Source organism: Podarcis muralis, chromosome 1 (assembly GCF_964188315.1).
Source record: "Podarcis muralis chromosome 1, rPodMur119.hap1.1, whole genome shotgun sequence".
NCBI lineage: Eukaryota > Metazoa > Chordata > Lepidosauria > Squamata > Lacertidae > Podarcis > Podarcis muralis.
The window spans coordinates 71,463,687-71,481,848 of NC_135655.1; the positions used below are offsets into that span (position 1 = coordinate 71,463,687).

Consider the following 18,162-nt stretch of genomic DNA (forward strand, 5'->3'; position numbering starts at 1 on the left):
AAACCACACCTTTTATTGGCAATATCTTGAAAAAATGTCTAAAGAAAATATAGATTTCAGAAAACCAGCTGATATTATGTCCATTATGATAAAATACATATTCTTCAAACTACCATGTATAGTTATCATAATCCAGCTACAATACTTTTCAAAACAGTGACACTTAATGAACACACACACACAATTCGTGCAAAATCATTTTTCTGTTGCCGCTGTCCTTGTTTTCAGGTGTAGTATGTAGAAATAGGGAGGAGAAAATGTTTTGCAATGTGAAATATGGATATATTGGATGACTGGACTGTTCTCTACAGCATTTGAAATGCTTACATTTCAATCAGCAGTAAATGGTGCTTCAGGGGAATAGAGTGTAAGGCCAGGCTTTATGAAGATAGATTATCTAGTTCATGAAACAGTTTTCATTCTTCTCTAAAGCAGTTAGGGCCAGTTCCTGCTTTCACTGTGTTCATGGCAGAAAGATAATCTGAATTGTTGCACACCAGAGCAAATCACAATTCTGCTCAGCAAGCATTAGGAAGGTTTGGGATGGGGGGGAAGGGAGAGTTTAAAAGAAGTGCTTCTGCTCTTAAACTCCACACACAGCTGGACTCACCTTGCTGGGTCTTGTTTAATGAAATATTGCTTCTTCTTTAAAAAAGAAAAGTTCACTGTTTAAGCAGACTTTCAAACAGCAAAATTATTTGGATAGTGAGAGGAATATTAATAATAATTTTACTGGTTAGCAGTTGCTGCAGTTAGTGATATTTAAAACTTTCCTTGCTGAGGATTGTAGAGCTGGAAGGGACCACGAGGGTCATCTAGTACAACTCCTTCAATACAAGAATCTTTTGCCAAACATAGGGCTTGAACCCACAACCCTGAGATTAAGAGTCTGTTGCTCTACTGACTGAGCTATCCAACATGCCAATACAGAGGGGGAAACATGCAAACACCTCTGTAGATGTATACACAGGGGGAGGGGGCATCCAGTTGTGTCCATTCTTCAGTAGAATAGACTTCTGCACACATGGTGGGACTTCCCATTCCTCTCCACCACCACCCCGCTTCCCCTGTCCCCTAAATAACCCAAAATCTGCAGCAGGGGCAGCAGGGATAGAAAAGGAAGGGAAAGTCTTGCTGGGCAACTGGAAATCCACTACCTGGGACATTATCCCACCTTTATACATATGTGCATAAGATGCGTATGTGCATACGATGATCAACATGAGGGTTCTATTCAAAGAAAGATAGAAGTCTTTATTTGTAAGAATTGTGTCACATTTCAGAAAGCCATTGGATCTCCCTCCTGCCCACCAATAATTTCACACCCAAGCTGTGCTCCCTCCAACCTTGCCAAATTCAAACTGAATTAATTTAGAATCTAAAGCCTTCAAGGCTGGTGCAGACATAATATTACTCTGTCTTTTACCCACATGCTTCCCCTGCAGCCTTCCTCATTTGTGTGAATTCCCCCTCTCCTCTCTCTTACACTGCAGAGCAGGGCCTCATCTTAACTAGGGTTTGAAGAGGGTTTAACAAAAAAGCCTAGTCCATTTAGCAGGAAGTAGCCAGAACATAATATAGTTAAGGGAGAAAGGAAGATGCTAGTGAAGGCAGTACAGATTATCACAGCCTGCTTCTGGATTTCCTAACTCTGTTTATTGGGGAACAGTATATCTGCACCTGACCCATAGTTGCATTATACTGGCCTTCACTTCTTCAGAATACTAGCCATTGTTAGGCGGCTCAAGGAGGCTAACACTTTTTTCTTTTCCAAATGACACTCCCCATTCCATGGCTTTTGTAAACTGCTGAGCATGCTCAGTCCTCACTGATTCCCCCCCCCCCCCCGGATTTCCCCCCTTTTTATTTTAAGTTAAATACCTCTTAATTTTACTTCAGAAATTCTATACTTTTGTGTCCCTGGAGTATGTGGAAATTGCCACCTTATTTGTAGGTTAGTTGAGTGACAATCTGCATAGCTGCCAAACTAACACCTAAGTAACTAACATTTGCTATTAGAGGAAATGATGGATATTGGAACTGGTTTACGTGCAGAATAGTTGTAGTCTATGTCTGCTATAGCATGCATTTTAGTTTCTGCCTATTAAAATTATAGTGTAATCTCTCAACAGTTTGACAGTTGTGTCCTTTTGAGTGTCAATTTTACTTTGGCTAAAGCTCATCGTTGAGTTGCTCTTGAGGGCTGCAGCATATAAATGTGTTTTTAAAATATGTTTCTTCCCTCATGCAGTGCCAGGAAACTTAACCTGTTGTCCAATATATATTGATATATGTAGTTAAACCATTTCTGTCTTTGTATGGGTTGTTTTTAGATTCTGGCATAGACCATCAGTTCCTTCTCAAACAATTTGAGCATCTGAACCACGACAACCCTCACACTTTTGAAGCTAAAGATTTAGACATGCTAATCAAAGCTGTAAGTGTTGAGCAAATATTTTCCAGATGCTTGCTTGCTGCTACTGCTGTATTTTTCTTTAGTGGAATCCACTTTTTCTCCCTCCCCCTGCCTCCATTTTGAATAACTTTCATAGTTACCTCAAGAGTCATAGTCTGAGAATCCCATTTGGCTCCGTAATGTAATATTGTGCCACAGGAGACATTTATGTGCATTTGAAAACAGTCTGCTCATTTTTCTCATAGTGCCTCATGTGTCTTGCATCCCCAAGCCAACATAAGCAATCTTTGAAGGTTTTTACAGAGCCTTTAAATTGAGCGCTCTTTTGACCTTTGCCAGCTAATACTGGCAAATTTTCTTCTCTGATTCCTTTAGCAATTTTATGTAAGTGTATTTGTATATGTATATGTACAAATGATATGTACAAAAGATTTTAACTAGTTTTGCGTTGATTAATCACCTGTCTTTTAACTAGTTAACTGCTTTAGGTTTAGACTGATTTGCATTTTGCCAAAACCTAAAGATAGCTTCTTTTGAAGTAGCAAAAAATAAATGAAACTTACAAATAAATAAACAAAAGCTTCAACACCATCTTCGAAAAGGGCATTTTTCATTCTCTCTTTTTTCCACATTAAACTTGATAGAATCAAAATAGTCTCAAAATATAAGCAGGTGTTTCCTAACGTGATCAAAATTGGTCTCTGTAGATCAAAAGCAGGGATGGAGAACCTGTGACACTCCAGATGTTATTGGACTACTGCTCCAATGAGTAACAGTTGGAGAGACCACCGGGTCCCCATCCCTGAGCTAATGAATCAGCCAATAAAAGCTGCTTGCTTTGTTTTTGAAATTGAAAAGTATGTTTAGATTTGCAATCCATCCTCTCCTGAAGGCTTGGGGAGGGTAACAGTATTGCAGACACAAAAACACCAAATAGGCCCTTTTGCTTAACTAAATACCGTATTTTTTGCACCATAACACTCACTTTTTTCCTCCTAGAAAGTAAGGGGAAATGTCTGTGCATGTTATGGAGGAAATGCCTACGGGTGGCATGCCTACAGATTTTCCTCCTCTAAAAACTATGTGCGTGTTATGGTCGGGTGCGTGTTATAGAGCGAAAAATACGGTAATTGGGAAGGACAACTGTCAGAGGAGGGAAAGCCTTACAGATACAGTGGTACCTCAGGTTACGAACTTAATTATTTCCGGAGATCCGTTATTAACCCGAAACCGTTCTTAACCTGAGGAGCGCTTTCGCTAATGGGGTCTCCTGCTGCCACTGCACCGCCAGTGCGCGATTTCCATTCTCATCCTGAGGCAAAGTTCTCAACCCGAGGAAATACTTCCGGGTTAACGGAGTTTGTAACCCGAAGTGTTTGTAACCCAAAGCATTTGTAACCCGAGGTACCACTGTAAATACTTATTAATGTTATAATACTTTAGAGTGTTCAAAGTGTGGCAAATAAGTCATCTTGATAATTGCTAGCAACAACCCTTTAAAAATAACTAGCACCACATTATTATTATGAAGTTGCAGATGGCAAGGCTGAGACTTGAGTATAGTGAATCCTTAGCTCCCCCTAGTGAGTTCATAGCTGAGTGAGATTTCCTCCCGGAGACTTTGTGACTCATTGTTAGCACACTTTCCTTACGCAAATAGAGAATTGAGGAAATGGGACTGAGTTTGCTCTTGAAGAATGACTGCGAGAACCACTGTAGAAAAATGGACAGAAGCATAATCAGAATGGCACTACTGGCATAGTCAGCTGCATTTTCAGGTTATGCTAAACCATAGTTTAGTTGTACAACATTAACAAGTAGGAATGAGCCTAAGCAAGCTTTGGGCTTACCAGCTCCCTCCTCCTGTTGTTGATTGGTTGGGAGGAGAAATAATGGACCAGTAGCGATCCCTCCAATGTTAATGACTTGCAGGATGGGTGGGTTAAGATGATGGACAGTTACAGGAGCCACTGGTGGGGATGGTTCTGCTGTGGTGGAGGCCCCAGCTATGCCCGGATGGACAATAAGCCACAGTAAGATCTGAGAGCATTCTGGGATGGAATCCTTGAGAGGTCCAACTTTTTGATTCCTCAGCTTTATTCAGTCTGGAGCTGGTATGGTGAAATTAAATGCATATATATAAATACCTTGCACCTTGCCCAGCCTTCTTCCAACTTGGTCCCCAGCAGATGTTCTGAACTACAACTCCCAACACACCTGATACTTGGCCATGCTAGCTGGGGCTGATGGCAATTGTATATTGAATTGCTTTGTACTGTACACTTAAGGTAATTCTGATACAGCAGAGGCAGTCAGTAAAGGTATGCTTCTCATTAAGTGACACATTTCACAGTTCTTAAGCAGTTTACCTGAGAGTGTGTGTTGTTTTTCAAGCAGTGCAAAAATTCATTCAAATAAAGGGTTTTAACCTCCGGTCAGGGGCGAACGAAGGCTAACCTACGCCCAGGCCGGGGCAAACTGCTGGCTGCGCACGCGTTGCGCCACTACGAATGATGCATGCGTGGCATTGCTACGTACGACGCATGTGTGCCGTCGCTATGCAGGGTGCATGTGCGGCACCGCTACGTACAGCGCATACGTGCGACACCACGCATGCGTTATACGTATTGGTTTGCCGCCGGCGCCGCCTGAGCGCCGTACAGACATTGGCGGGATCCTCTGCTTGCAGCTGCAGCGGCGGCGGAGGGATCTTCCGCTTGCGGCTGTAGTAGCGACGGAGGGATCCCGCCACCGTCTGTATGGCGCTTGAGCGGCACTGGTGGCAAACCACTATGTACAGCGCATGTGCGGCATCGCTACATACAGCGCATGCGTGCGACATCGTGCATGCGTTGTATGTAGCGGTTTGCCGCCGGTGCCGCTCAGGGCGCCGTACAGACAGTGGCGGGATCCTCCGCTCACAGCTGCAGCCGTGAACAGAGGATCCTTCACATGTGGCTGCGGTGGTGCGACAGCTGTTGGTGCCGCCGCGCCCGGGGGTGGCAGGGTGAGCACCCCACGGGGTGCCTTCTTGTTACCCCCCCCCAGATATGGCACCCGGGGTGCACCACACCCTGCCCCCACTTGCAACGCCACTGGCTCTGGTGTGCTATAGTACTCACCCAGTCATGATCAGCTTGTCCAGCCCTGAGCACTAGATGGCCAGGAAGCCACCAGAGACTCCCAGCTTTGTAGGGGCACACTCAAATGTCAAGGGAAAAAGACAAAACTAATAGCTTCCTCATTGATGTAGTGGTGGCAGTTCATTTCAAAAAAGAATGTGTTGGGCAGCTTAGCTCCCTGTCCTCATTTAAAGGCAGTGCCTGGTCGATGGTACTGGTGGTCAGGGTGTGATAACTTTGAAGTTTTATTTCTTTTTGGCTATATCTTTACATTTCAGGTTGGGGGCACACTAGTTGACTGTTGTACAAGGAGCCCACAAAATTGTGGAATCAGCTTTGCGACTCTGCCTCGCTTATAATTTTACCATTGCTTAACTCCCTGGATTTTCTGTGTTACATATCTTATTGTTTGAGTTGATATGGTTTTTCAATTGTTAGTGACAGATATTAAACCACTTCATATACACTTTCCTTTCATAAGTAAATTGGAAGGAAAGAGTGTGAAGTACCGTATTTTTCGCTCTATAAGATGCACTAGGCCACAAGTTTTTGGAGCAGGAAAACAAGAAAAAAAATATTCTGAATCTCAGAAGCCAGAACACTGCGCAGTGAAAGCAGCAATCCCTCTTGTTGCTCTGGCTTCTGGGATAGCTGTGCAGCCTGCATTTGCTCCATAAGATGCACACACATTTCCCCTTACTTTTTAGGAGGGAAAAGGTGAGTCTTATAGAGCAAAAAATACGGTATATCAGCTGTTCAGCATGACCTCAGTCCCACTGCTGGGACACACACAAAGCTTGAATAAAAGGAGTATTTTGTGCTTCATATTGCAGTGGTCAAAAAACACAGTATTCTTAATTGATTTTTAATTTGTAGGCCACAAGTGACTTAGAAAACTATGACAAGACTCGTCATGAGGAGTTTAAGAAATATGAGATGATGAAAGAACATGAAAGAAGAGAATATTTAAAAACACTGGATGAAGAAAAGAGACGACAAGAGGAAGCTAAGTATGAAGAACTGAAGAAAAAGCACAGTAATCACCCCAAAGTTAACCATCCTGTAAGCACATGGTTTGTGTCTACCATATAGTGAAGGTGTATTCAGGCGTTATGCATTAAAAGGAGAATAAATAAAAGTAGTGGGATATGCTTTATAGATGCACTTAAATTTGGTTTGGTTATTGAACTGGCAGGACTTTACTGAACTGAAATATCATTTTATATGCTTCCTTTCCAGCCATTTCTTATTTGATCAACATTTATGAGAAGGGACTGAGATCTGTGCTTCCTTTGAAAACTTTTATAATACATGTTTGAGCTGCAGCTTTCATGACAACTTCTTCTATGGGGAATAGAACCTGACTAAGTTCTACCTACCCTTATGTTATGCCCATCTGTTAATAAGAGTGGCATTGTAGAATGATCCAAATGGTTCTTGACCATGTGTAACATATTGTTTCATTTTTGTTATCACCTCTGCTGACAATTTAGGAATTCCTACTGAAGATGTTGACATTAATGGATGATAGATGTGTGCTTTTCAGTATGTATGTGTGTATGGGGGGAAATAACTAGATTTTGAAGCTTTTCTTAGAAAGGTAATATGGATTTATTTGGCACAATGTGGTTGCAAGAAATGCCTATCTAATCATTTGCATCATTGCTTTTTCTGATCAACTTACAGGGAAGTAAAGACCAGTTGAAAGAGGTGTGGGAGGAGGCAGATGGACTGGACCCCAATGATTTCGATCCAAAGACTTTTTTCAAGTTGCATGGTAAGGAGCATAATTTTTTTCCTGTAAAAAATTAAGCAACTTAAGTGATACTCTTGGGATTGCCTTCTCTGGAGCAATACCTTCATCATGTGACAACAAAGAATCTCAAGTAAATTAACATCGGTAGTAGGATAAAACCCCATTATGCGGATCAGGGCTGAGGTGATACAATTTATCAGACAGTGGAGTTCTAATTCAGCATTTTCACATTGGGGTGTCCCTTTTGTACTGGAGTTTATTTACATGTGTATAGGTCCTTGTAACACAATTTCCATAACTGGTGGGCTTGTTGCACTTATTTTCATTCTGGCACTATTTACCTCAACAGTCTGTAGTCCATACTGAGGAAGAAAATAATAATGTTTTGAAGAAGGAATACAACTTAGATTCATTTTCAGTTTGCCTTGTATTTTTAAAACTCATGGCAATCACCCTTTCAAGGACTTGAAAACTAGTCTGGTAATTATACACGTCCTACTGGACAGATTACTCAGTCTTTTGAAGGTTCTTTAAAGTTGCAATAAGCAGAATTTCCAAAACCGTTAAAGAATCAATATTCAGATCTGGGCAAATGGGCCAGAGCTTAAAAGGCTATGCTCTGCAAAGTAAAACCCTCTTTTGCTTTTATTGTTAGGAAGTAAGTCTGGGCAAGGTTGTCCCAGCTGCCCTCCAGCCACTGGGACTAAAGAACCTGTAAAATATCAGGAAATGGGACTGAGAGTTAACCCTTCCTCATATCTCTTCTCTATTTATCCCTGCTATTACACCTTAGAGTTGGGCAATGGCTGTGTGTGGCAAAGTGACTTTATCAACATTATAGTGTTGTGACAAATGTGCAGGGCTGGGCAGATCTGAAGCAGATACATATAAAGAATAGTATCTGAGACAGATAGTTAATTCCTTTCTAAGTTAAATAGCACCAACAATTTCTAAACAGCAGTTAGGCTCTGAAATCTTACAAAGGTCATGGATGTTCACACCCTTGTTTAACAAGCCCTTGCTTCAAAAGTTAATTATTAAAAGTCAAGCTGCCATAATTTAATGCAGATAAACATGATTCAATATGCGTGTGGCTGAGTGGGATCTTATCAAGGGGAGAAGGGTAAAGACAGGCAATGTATGAATTTTGAATATATTCAAGGCTATTTATGTATTAAGATTTTATTTTGAGCTATGTTTTGGTTTCCAATTTCATTATAAGAGAATGGAAGCCTGAAGAGCAGAATTGTCAATGCCTCTAAATTTTCTTTGCTAATAGAACTCAAAACCAAATAGTCAACAGCAACAGTCTGGTCAGTAGCTAAATAGAAAAATAAATGTGCTGTGCTAAAATATTTTGTTAGATTAATCAAGTTGGGATTGTAGCGTGCTACAAGTGAATTAGACCTGGTGTGCATGAGTGTGCTAATGCTTCAGTGTTCTATATTTATATGCATTATACTTTTTATAGATGTCAATAATGATCATTTTCTGGATGAGCAGGAGTTAGAAGCCCTGTTTACTAAAGAGGTATGTGATGCACATTACATGGAAACTCTTCCTTACAATTAGTTGATATTTAAGGACTTCTTTCTATATAAAAATGGCAGCACTGGTTCTACCACATGTGGTGGGAGTGTGGAAGGGTAAAACAGTTCTGGGAGAAGGTATATACCGAATTAAAAAAGATATTAAAGTACACGTTCATAAAGAAACCAGAAATCTTCCTATTAGGGATATTAAGACAAGAGATAAAAAAGGAGGATCGTAGACTGGTATACTATGCGGTTACGGCAGCAAGGGTCCTAATAGCCCAGAGGTGGAAACAGCAGGAAACCCCAACAGTGGAGGAGTGGAGATCTAAATTATCGGAATATGCAGAGCTCGATAAATTAACGGGGAAAATTAGATATATAAAAGACCAAGTGTTCATTAAGGATTGGGGAAAATACGTAGATTATCTGGAAGGTATTAGTGAAGGTCAAATAACGCTAAAGGGATTTAGAGATGTACTGTGATAGATCATGGTTATTGTGTAAGGAAAATAGAGAACAAAATTGGATACAATGACAATATAAACGATGAAACGTGTAACTTTATTTATTTGCTTCGAATGATTCGCGGCCAAGCTGAAGGAAGTCCTGAAAGAAACAGTTATGTTATAGGAGAATTGTGAAAATAAGAATCTTGTGTACTTTCTACTTATTTCTTTGTAAGTCTTCTCTTTCTTGTGTTTCGTTTCTTTTATCTGTGTGTTAATTTTTGTTTCTTTTTATGGAATAATTAATAAAAAGAATTTTGAAAAAAAAATGGCAGCACTGGTAATATTTATGTATTCACCAAAGATGTGTTAAAGGCTATTTAAAAAAAACAAACAAACCCAGGTCAATTATTCAAGGAAAAACAATATATTCTGGAGCAGGGAGCAATACGAGATAGTTACTTTCAACACTTTGAAAGTCCATTGCTAAAACCTATAGATGCAAGGGCAAAACATAAAAACTTCATACCAGGAACTGATGCCATTTACGAAATTAGCTATTGATTTCATATTCAGGCTGGGACTAGCTACCTGGCATGCATATTTCCAGTATCTAGGCATAGAAATGCAAGGGGCTTTTACATATCTGTACATACAGAGTGGACCAATGCCCGAATGTCTTGGTAAGTTCAAAATTTGGAAAGTTGATATACTGGTCCAGTCTGAAGAGGATAAGCCAAAAGACTTCAATTCAATTCAAACTGATTATGTACCAATACATATTGTATATTGGCATAAGAAGCAGTAATTTCTTGATTTGAAAACAGAAGCCAACTCTGTTTGACGTATTTATATAGTTAAACAATAACAGGGATGGATAATCTCTTTCAAGCATATTCCTTAAGTTCAGTGATGTATTTGCTTCTGTTTTAGCTAGAGAAAGTCTATGATCCCAAAAATGAAGAAGATGACATGGTAGAAATGGAAGAAGAGAGGCTACGAATGAGAGAACATGTCATGAATGAGGTGAGGCCAAAACATCACTCTTTTATAAATAATTGTAGTAGGCAAAACCCTGCTGTTACCACATTCATCTCTCTCTCTCTCTCTCACACACACACACACACACACACACACTCTTCACACCCTAATGTGTCTATATCCCTGGTCTGTTCCAGGCAGCTGCTAGTGGAAATATGAAATTCTCACATAAGGATGGTGACAGTCACAGTGACAAGCAATTCTAAAATGTTATCACTAGGATGGCAGTGTCCTTTGTGGTGGGCACTAATGCATTCTGACCCTTAGACATTAAAAAATTAGGACTGGAGGAAATACACATAGTTGCTTGGTAACATTGTATAGTATTTTCAGTGAGGAATCCAAGCTTTTGAAGAACTCTCAAGAATTAACTGTGTGGACCTTACATAGGAGAAGCCCTTTGAACACATTAGGACTTACTTCTGAGTACCGTAAACATGCTTTGGATTATGCTCTGAGTGAGTGTGTAGGAGGGGAATTCATTTCGCCACACTGAAGACTTTGTTTTCAGTCATCATTTCCCCCTCAGAATAATGTGGTGCCTGTGCTGTAACATTAAAATACTGTATCTTTTGAAAATCTTTTGAAAAGCTGAATACAAATGCAAGTACCTAAAGTGTACTTATCCACTTGTACCTCTTATAAAAGGTTGACATCAACAAGGACCGGTTAGTGACTTTGGAAGAATTCTTGAGAGCTACAGAGAAAAAAGAGTTTTTGGAGCCAGAAAGCTGGGAGGTAATCCTGCCATTTTTAAAGTAGAACATGCTGCAACCACCATCCTGACCCAAACCACAAGTAGTTGGTTTGTCTCAAGCCTTTGATTCTCTTCCCCCTTTCTTTGTTGTATTTATCTGTGCTTAATTATTAGCAACTTTATCAAAATAAAATCTGAACAGTGAGTCCAAGGACACTGTGCATACGCTACTTTATGGGACAATCTTAATGTTTGTGCAGGCGTTTGAAATAGAATAAGCACAGGCATTTTGACTGCAGTATTCTTTGAACAGAGCAGTCAGCGATTTATATTGGAAATACAGAGAGAGAATTGTGTTATCTTTTTTATAAAGTCAGGTTTATGCCATTTCTTCGCAGATCCTGAAAGAAACTGAGAACTGTTAAGTAACTGTAATGCTGTCATGTATGCCTGGAAGCTGTCTTCCTTACAGCAATATCTCTATAAGCACAGAATGAGTTCTCTTTGGCAAACAAGATTCACATTGCACTTCACATTAAGTGAGAAAGAGTGTGGGGAAATTCAAGCACAGCAGCATAGAGCAGATAATTGCGCTGTAACACAAATACAATCCATATGCATAAGCAGATTTCCATTCTTATTATATTTATTAAACTTATTAGTTGCTTTGTGTTGCTCAAGGCAACCCAAAGCAACCCAAAACCAACCAACCCCCCCAAAATTCCTCACATAAATACATTAAAACAAAGTGGGGGGGGGCACTTTCTGGACCACGGCTTATGTATGTAGGAAGGTGGGGGTGGGGTGGGGAGGAGCAGAGGAAAACATACAGCACCAAAAAGTGTGAGCATACTGCTCCTGTATTGTGTGTGCACTGTTCAGCAAATGATCACTTCTTGAAAGTCTGATGTTGTCAACCGTCTTTAAGAAGCACAGATCTTCCTATACTGTACAGAAGATTCCTGGGGAAAGTGTTTCTGCTGGCAGGAGGTCCTGCGTGGACCCTCTTGTGGGGAAAAGCTAGGTAATGCTGCAGGCTGATGATTTTCCTTATCACTCCAATGGGCAGACCCTTAGTCTTTTCAAAGTCAAGTTCCTGTCAAGGTGTGTGAATTGTGCATGGACAAAGATCAGGAACTTGTTAGAAAAAGGAGGGGCGCTTGAGGAACCTTGCTATTCTACCCCCCCCCCTTTTCTGCTAAGAATTTAGCTAGTGTAAAATGCTTCTCTTTATCAAAACTTCGGATCATCATAAAAAATATTGTATCTTACACACATATTTCAAAAGGTGGGTCTATAGAATAATTTGTGAATTGCTTCTTAATTTTTTCAACATTGAACTTTCTTTGAGGGGTTTGTGTTTTATTCTTGTTGTTTTTAAGACCCTGGACCAACAACAGGTCTTCACTGAAGAGGATCTGAAGGAATTTGAAAGTCACATTTCCCAGCAAGAAGATGAACTGAACAAGCAAGCACTAGAACTTCAGAAAAGGAAAGAAGAACTACAGAGGCAACATGACCACCTTCAAGCTCAGAGACAAGAACTCCAGCAGGTACCATCTGAATAGCTGCAAATTTCCTTTGGTTATAGATACGGAATTCATTGTATTTATTGTTTAGTAAGAACAGAACAAATATATCATTTCTTGTTCTGAAAGTATACTGTCTTTGGAATGCATGTTAGCTGGGTCTGCTGCTTAGACATACCAGACCTCGAAAGGTTGGAGTGATCTTTTAGGTATTGTGGTCCTAAGCTGCATAGGGCTTTATATACCAGTACTTGTACCAATAGCAGCACCTTAAAAATAGCTTGGTTGCCAATTGGCAGCCAGTGCAATTTTTTTTAGCAGCAGTATAACATGATGGTGATATTCTGTGCTAAAGAACTGTAAACTTGCTTCATGTTGCACAGTACTGAACTACATTATTGGATTTGGGAGGACTTGTTCCAGAGAAAAGAAGTATCCATGCAAAGCTGAGTTTATTTAAGAAGGCATTTTGTTGCAGACTTTACTGTGATACACAAGAACTGTATGGATGTTCATATTCAAAGATATGAACATATATATAGCTTTATTGCATGAAATTAACACCCCAATACACCTTGGATTACCTATTTTCCATTTCATTCCACATACATTTGTAACTGCCCAACAGGCTGTCCAACAAATGGAACAGAAGAAGTTACAGCAAGGACACCCTCCTTCGGGACCAGGTGGAGAACTGAAATTCCAGCCACGTATGTAAATTAATTATTCTCTTTCTCTCTCACACACATATTATTGATGATGGTGTTCATTGCTTGTGAGAAAAACTATTTATGCCCTCAGTGCGATACAGAACCAAACTTATAGCTTGGCACTTAATATTCTACTGCAAAATAAGAGAAGGAGCCTGCCAGCCCATTAGATTGGAATGTAACGTGTTTGAACACTTAGATGCCTGAAACTGAACCCTTACCCAAATACTTTCCTTGCCAGATAATTCAAATGAAAGAATCTATCATGTTTTACTATGAAATAGGGGCACCTTTCATACAAACTCCAAATATATCTCTTAGCAGCTGTACATGAAAGAGAGAGATATAATTTGGGCAAGTGTGTCTTTGTATGTGAGAGGGGGGAAGGATGCATTTTCATAAAAGAGAGCCAGCTGGATACCATTGACAATGGAGCTATAAAATCTTACTGCACATAAATGAACAAGCAAATACTGCAGACCTTCTTTGTTCTCTGAAAGGTGATTTTATGCAAGGGGAAAAATATATAGTACCATAAATATGTGGAATTCTGCTCTTAATAACCTTTGGGGACGTTTTGACTATATGTGATTTCAGCTTTATGCATAATCCCCCGTAATGTAACCCCCATGTAAAATTTGAGTCTACTATAATATGTAAAACCACACTTTCTGAGATTTGGATTACCAGGTAATTGTTCCACAGAACTAACCTTTGTTTTTCGTATTTTGTGTTACAGCTGCATCACAACCAGTTGGAAATGTTCAAAACCATCCTGCGGGAGGCAGTCAGCCTTTACCACCAGGAAGCATACCAGTACAAGAAACAGCTGCAGGATCAGATCACGTTCAGTCTCACCCTTAACCACACGTGCCTCAAATTTGTACCATAGTTTTGGGAGAGAAGTGGGAGGGGATGTGGTCAGAGAAGTAAAAACAAATTGGGAATTGAGCTTAAAATCCCCATTTCAAATCATTGGATTCATGAAGACTTTCAAAGGCACAAATGATACCAGGCAGGTTTATAAAGCTGCCGATCTTTCAGGTGAGAAGGGTATATTAAAATATTCTAATTTTGTAACTAGATTTAAGGATATCATCCAGATTTTATCCTCAGGAAAACATTATTGTTTGACTTCAATGTAATTTGGCTGGCTGTCCATCATTTGTGCCTTGGAAAATCTCCACCTACTTCATGGTTAAATTAAATATGTTTTATAATCTGCCAGAAGACTCACTGATGAGGGAAAAGCTAAGAGGCGCAAATCTTTTACTTTTTTTTGTAAATGTTCATGATGCTGACAGTCTTGATTGTCGGTGGGTGTAAAGTGGAAGTTTGCTTGATCAAGACACAAGTCTATGACAATATTTTCCTAAAAGTGCCAACAATGGAGAGCAGGAATTTAGGATGGGTGTAGTGAATGAGGGTGCCCCCCCCAATCTCTTTGGTCTTTGAGACCAAATGCATAGAAACCACCTGTGATCTGATTTCAATAAATTCTGCACATAAAAAAGGAAGTCTAATTGCAGCAGGGCGTAATAGGCAATAGTGAATATGCCTAAGAATGCCAGTATAAGAAGCCTTCAACAGAAATAGTGAATTTGAAGTGTATTGATTTAGCCATCCGTATTGTTGCAAACCGAATGCAGTGTGTCAGCTGGCTACATCCCCTGCAAGTCAGCTATGAAAAAGATACTTTTGTCCTACTTCCTTTCATAATATGCCAGTTGCATTTATCCCTTTATGAGCTATGAAAACGAGCTCTTTTGATGATAAAGTATATTTGCAGAATGAGCAAAGACCTCTCATTGTCTTTTCCTGGACAAAACAGCTTGGCTCCTGCTGTAAACGACTCCTTTGAAAATCATCAGTATGTTACAAACAGCAGTTCTCAGAAGCTGCATTCTGAGTTTAAGCTAAAATTAATTAACACTGGGTATGATTACCTGAACGTTAAAAGGCATGCAGTTTAGATGTGGATATTTTCATGGAAGCCTGAAGCCGGCATCTTCAATAATAATTCAAGTTTCTCCACATAACCCTTTGTTTTTCTGTGAACTTGGCTAAGAGCAACATGGCTTTAAGAGTTCTTTACCATTTTAGCTCAAAAACAAGCATCCAGTTCATTACAGCTGAAACCCAGTTTATCCTTTGAACATGACTCCTAAAGGCATTCTTTATTCCTGTGTTATTCCTACTTGAATTTTGATTCAAAGACTACTGAAGCAAATGGAATGACAGTGGCATTAAGACTGGATACAAAGTATTTAAAAATGAGGTCTGAAAACTACATTCATTTAGGACAGTATTTTTTTCTGATGGTTGTGCTGATGGGGCAGAAGTAGGAGGTGGCTATTAAAATATTGAACAACTGTAATGATTTCTGTTTCCAGGAAATTGGCCGTTTTGCTATAACAGAATTATTTATATAGGGCTTCAAGATTTACAAAAGTTAGGGAAGGAGAATTTGGTGCACAGTTTGCATAAGACTGTTAAGCATGTAGTGGATACTTGAAAAAACCTGTGCAGGTTTTCTCCCTGCCCTTGATGAACCGGTAGTGTGTGACTACTGCCATGCACCAAATTTTCCTTTAATAAAACCACAAATGTCATAATATGAGCACATCTCAAAACAGATAGCAAATACTCACAGGTGGCTTCTTGGAGTCAAAGAGGCCAGGTGGGCAGCCTTTCCATGGAACCAGCCCATGGTCAGAGTGGCCTATGAACCAGTCCTGTGCTTCCCTTTTTCCAAGTTCCATTATCTTAACTGAATTTTGCCGCGTTGCTTCTTGTCATCTCCTACTCCTGCTCGGTGTCAGTCACTCTTTCCTTTTTATGGTCCTGAAATGAATATGGCAATGTAGTTCTGATCTATAGGCTGAATTGTCGTCCTGTAGCCCTAGACTTCTTTTTCCACAGCCCACGATGGCCAGTAGAAGAGCCAGCACAGGCAACTGCAACCATGCATGGTGCCTTCCTAGTTGGATTATATACAAGGTGCGATGGAACAGGATTATTGGACTGATACCCACGACTTAATTCATATTACCCGTACAGGAGACCCTACATGAGAATCAAAAGAAGTTCCTGGAGGAAGGCTATTTCTCTACAGTTTTACTTGAAACAGTACATTAGACAGCTGCTTAAATACAGGTTGTGATCCTTGATTGAGGCTCACCTAATACAATTGTTGGAAAGTTATCTTCTGTATTTTGTTTGTGGCCTCACAAGTATATACAGACCAAAAAAGCATTCTGTCATTAAATTTTATGTGGCATACATCCCTCTTTTAAGATTATAAATAAAATCACATGACAAAAATAAAAAGTTGGGTTGCAGTATGATTCCAAAAGCTTATTGCATTTTATAATCAAGAAGCTTTAAAAATGTTTAGGATACAGAATTTATGGTGTTTTGTTTATCACTACTGTGAGCCAAACCACGTTCTACAAGGAAATATGGCACAGTCATGGCTGTGTATGGGCCAGGCTATTCAAACTACTCCATAATTTAAAATGCTTATAAGAGGCTATGACCATGCTGAATGCAGATGATATCAGACACAACCAATGTGTCTGGAAGAATTAAAATAAGGTTCCTATAGTATTACTAATCTAACATTAAAAATGAATCTGCAGCTTCTGTTCAATTGTTTGTTTTATAAACAAATCTTATGCTTGGGACTTTCCCCCACCCCCAAGTATAAAACTATGACACAAAAAGTATTACCAAGTTGCAATGCTAATCACTTGCCTGGGGGTAAGGCCCATTAAATCGAGTGCTGACTTCTCAGTAGACCTGGTTACTGTTTTTGTATGGGGACAGAGAGCTTGGCAAAGATTGTTCACTTCCCTTGGTAAGAGGCAAAATTCCTATCCTGCAAAGTTTTCAGATCAGAACTCAGTGATGCCAGGCATGGTTTGCATGGTGAAATTCCCAGGTTTAATCATTGTTGTCTCCCCAGCTAAAAGAAATTAGTCCTAAACTTGGTATAAGACATAATTTCCATGGTTTGGTGCTTCATTCCTAAATGCATTTTCTTCAAAGTATTGTTCATTTGTTTTTAGTGCCACTTATTTCTCTAAAAAGGAATACAGTGGTGCCTCGCAAGACGAAATTAATCCGTTCCGCGAGTCTCTTCGTCTTGCGGTTTTTTCGTCTTGCGAAGCACGGCTATTAGCGGCTATTAACGGCTTAGTGGCTTAGTGGCTATTAACGGCTTAGCGGCTTTAAGAAAAAGGAAACAAACTCGCAAGAACTCTCAAGACATTTCGTCTTGCGAAGCAAGCCCATAGGGAAATTCGTCTTGCGGAACGACTCAAAAAACGGAAAACCCTTTCGTCTAGCGAGTTTTTCGTCTTGCGAGGCATTCGTCTTGCGGGGCACCACTGTATTTAGGATGGTGGCCCAAGTCTCATGAAGGCTGTTTTTAAACTCCATTTTGGTTTATGACATGGAGACTATGTTTCCTTGTCCTTCACCCTGCCTCACATTGAAACACTTCAGCAAGAGTTCTTTGGCACATAGCCACTGCCCATGTAGCTCTGTACTGTCTACACTGGCAGGCAGTGTCTCCCTCAGTCCTACCTGGAGATGCTGGGGTTGAGCCTGGGACCTTCCACCTGCAAAGAAGATGCTCTGGGCACCCCAACAGATGCATAGTATAACCAAGTTGTACATATCTGTGTTATTTCCAGTGCAATATTTGTATGCAGAACGTTGTTTCACCCTTACTTTGTATACATGAGGTATAAATTAAATTGAATTCATAGTCAGTTGCTTTGGGTCCTCCATGACCATCTTCTTCCAGTGATTGTTGTGGCAGCGTTGTTATGTTTGGCAGAATTAAAAACAATAACACTGTAGATCATAAACAAGGATGTTTAACATTTATTATTATATTTATT

General features: G+C 39.9%; 1 protein-coding gene across 2 annotated transcripts in view; it reads left to right on the plus strand.

The window, feature by feature from the left end:
• NUCB2 (nucleobindin 2) overlaps nucleotides 1-16,582 on the plus strand; it is a 31,197-nt gene extending 14,615 nt beyond the window's left edge. The window contains exons 5-13 of one of the 2 annotated variants that reach the window (XM_028732619.2): nucleotides 2,334-2,437; nucleotides 6,415-6,600; nucleotides 7,225-7,315; nucleotides 8,766-8,824; nucleotides 10,209-10,301; nucleotides 10,965-11,054; nucleotides 12,396-12,566; nucleotides 13,171-13,252; nucleotides 13,992-16,582. In XM_028732619.2, coding sequence (XP_028588452.2) covers nucleotides 2,334-2,437; nucleotides 6,415-6,600; nucleotides 7,225-7,315; nucleotides 8,766-8,824; nucleotides 10,209-10,301; nucleotides 10,965-11,054; nucleotides 12,396-12,566; nucleotides 13,171-13,252; nucleotides 13,992-14,116 — 1,001 coding nt within the window. In that variant the 3' untranslated portion in view covers nucleotides 14,117-16,582. Of the gene's footprint in view, nucleotides 1-2,333; nucleotides 2,438-6,414; nucleotides 6,601-7,224; nucleotides 7,316-8,765; nucleotides 8,825-10,208; nucleotides 10,302-10,964; nucleotides 11,055-12,395; nucleotides 12,567-13,170; nucleotides 13,261-13,991 lie in introns of those variants that run through there. The other variant, XM_028732628.2, reaches the window with a different exon arrangement.
• The last annotated feature ends 1,580 nt before the right edge of the window (nucleotides 16,583-18,162 follow it).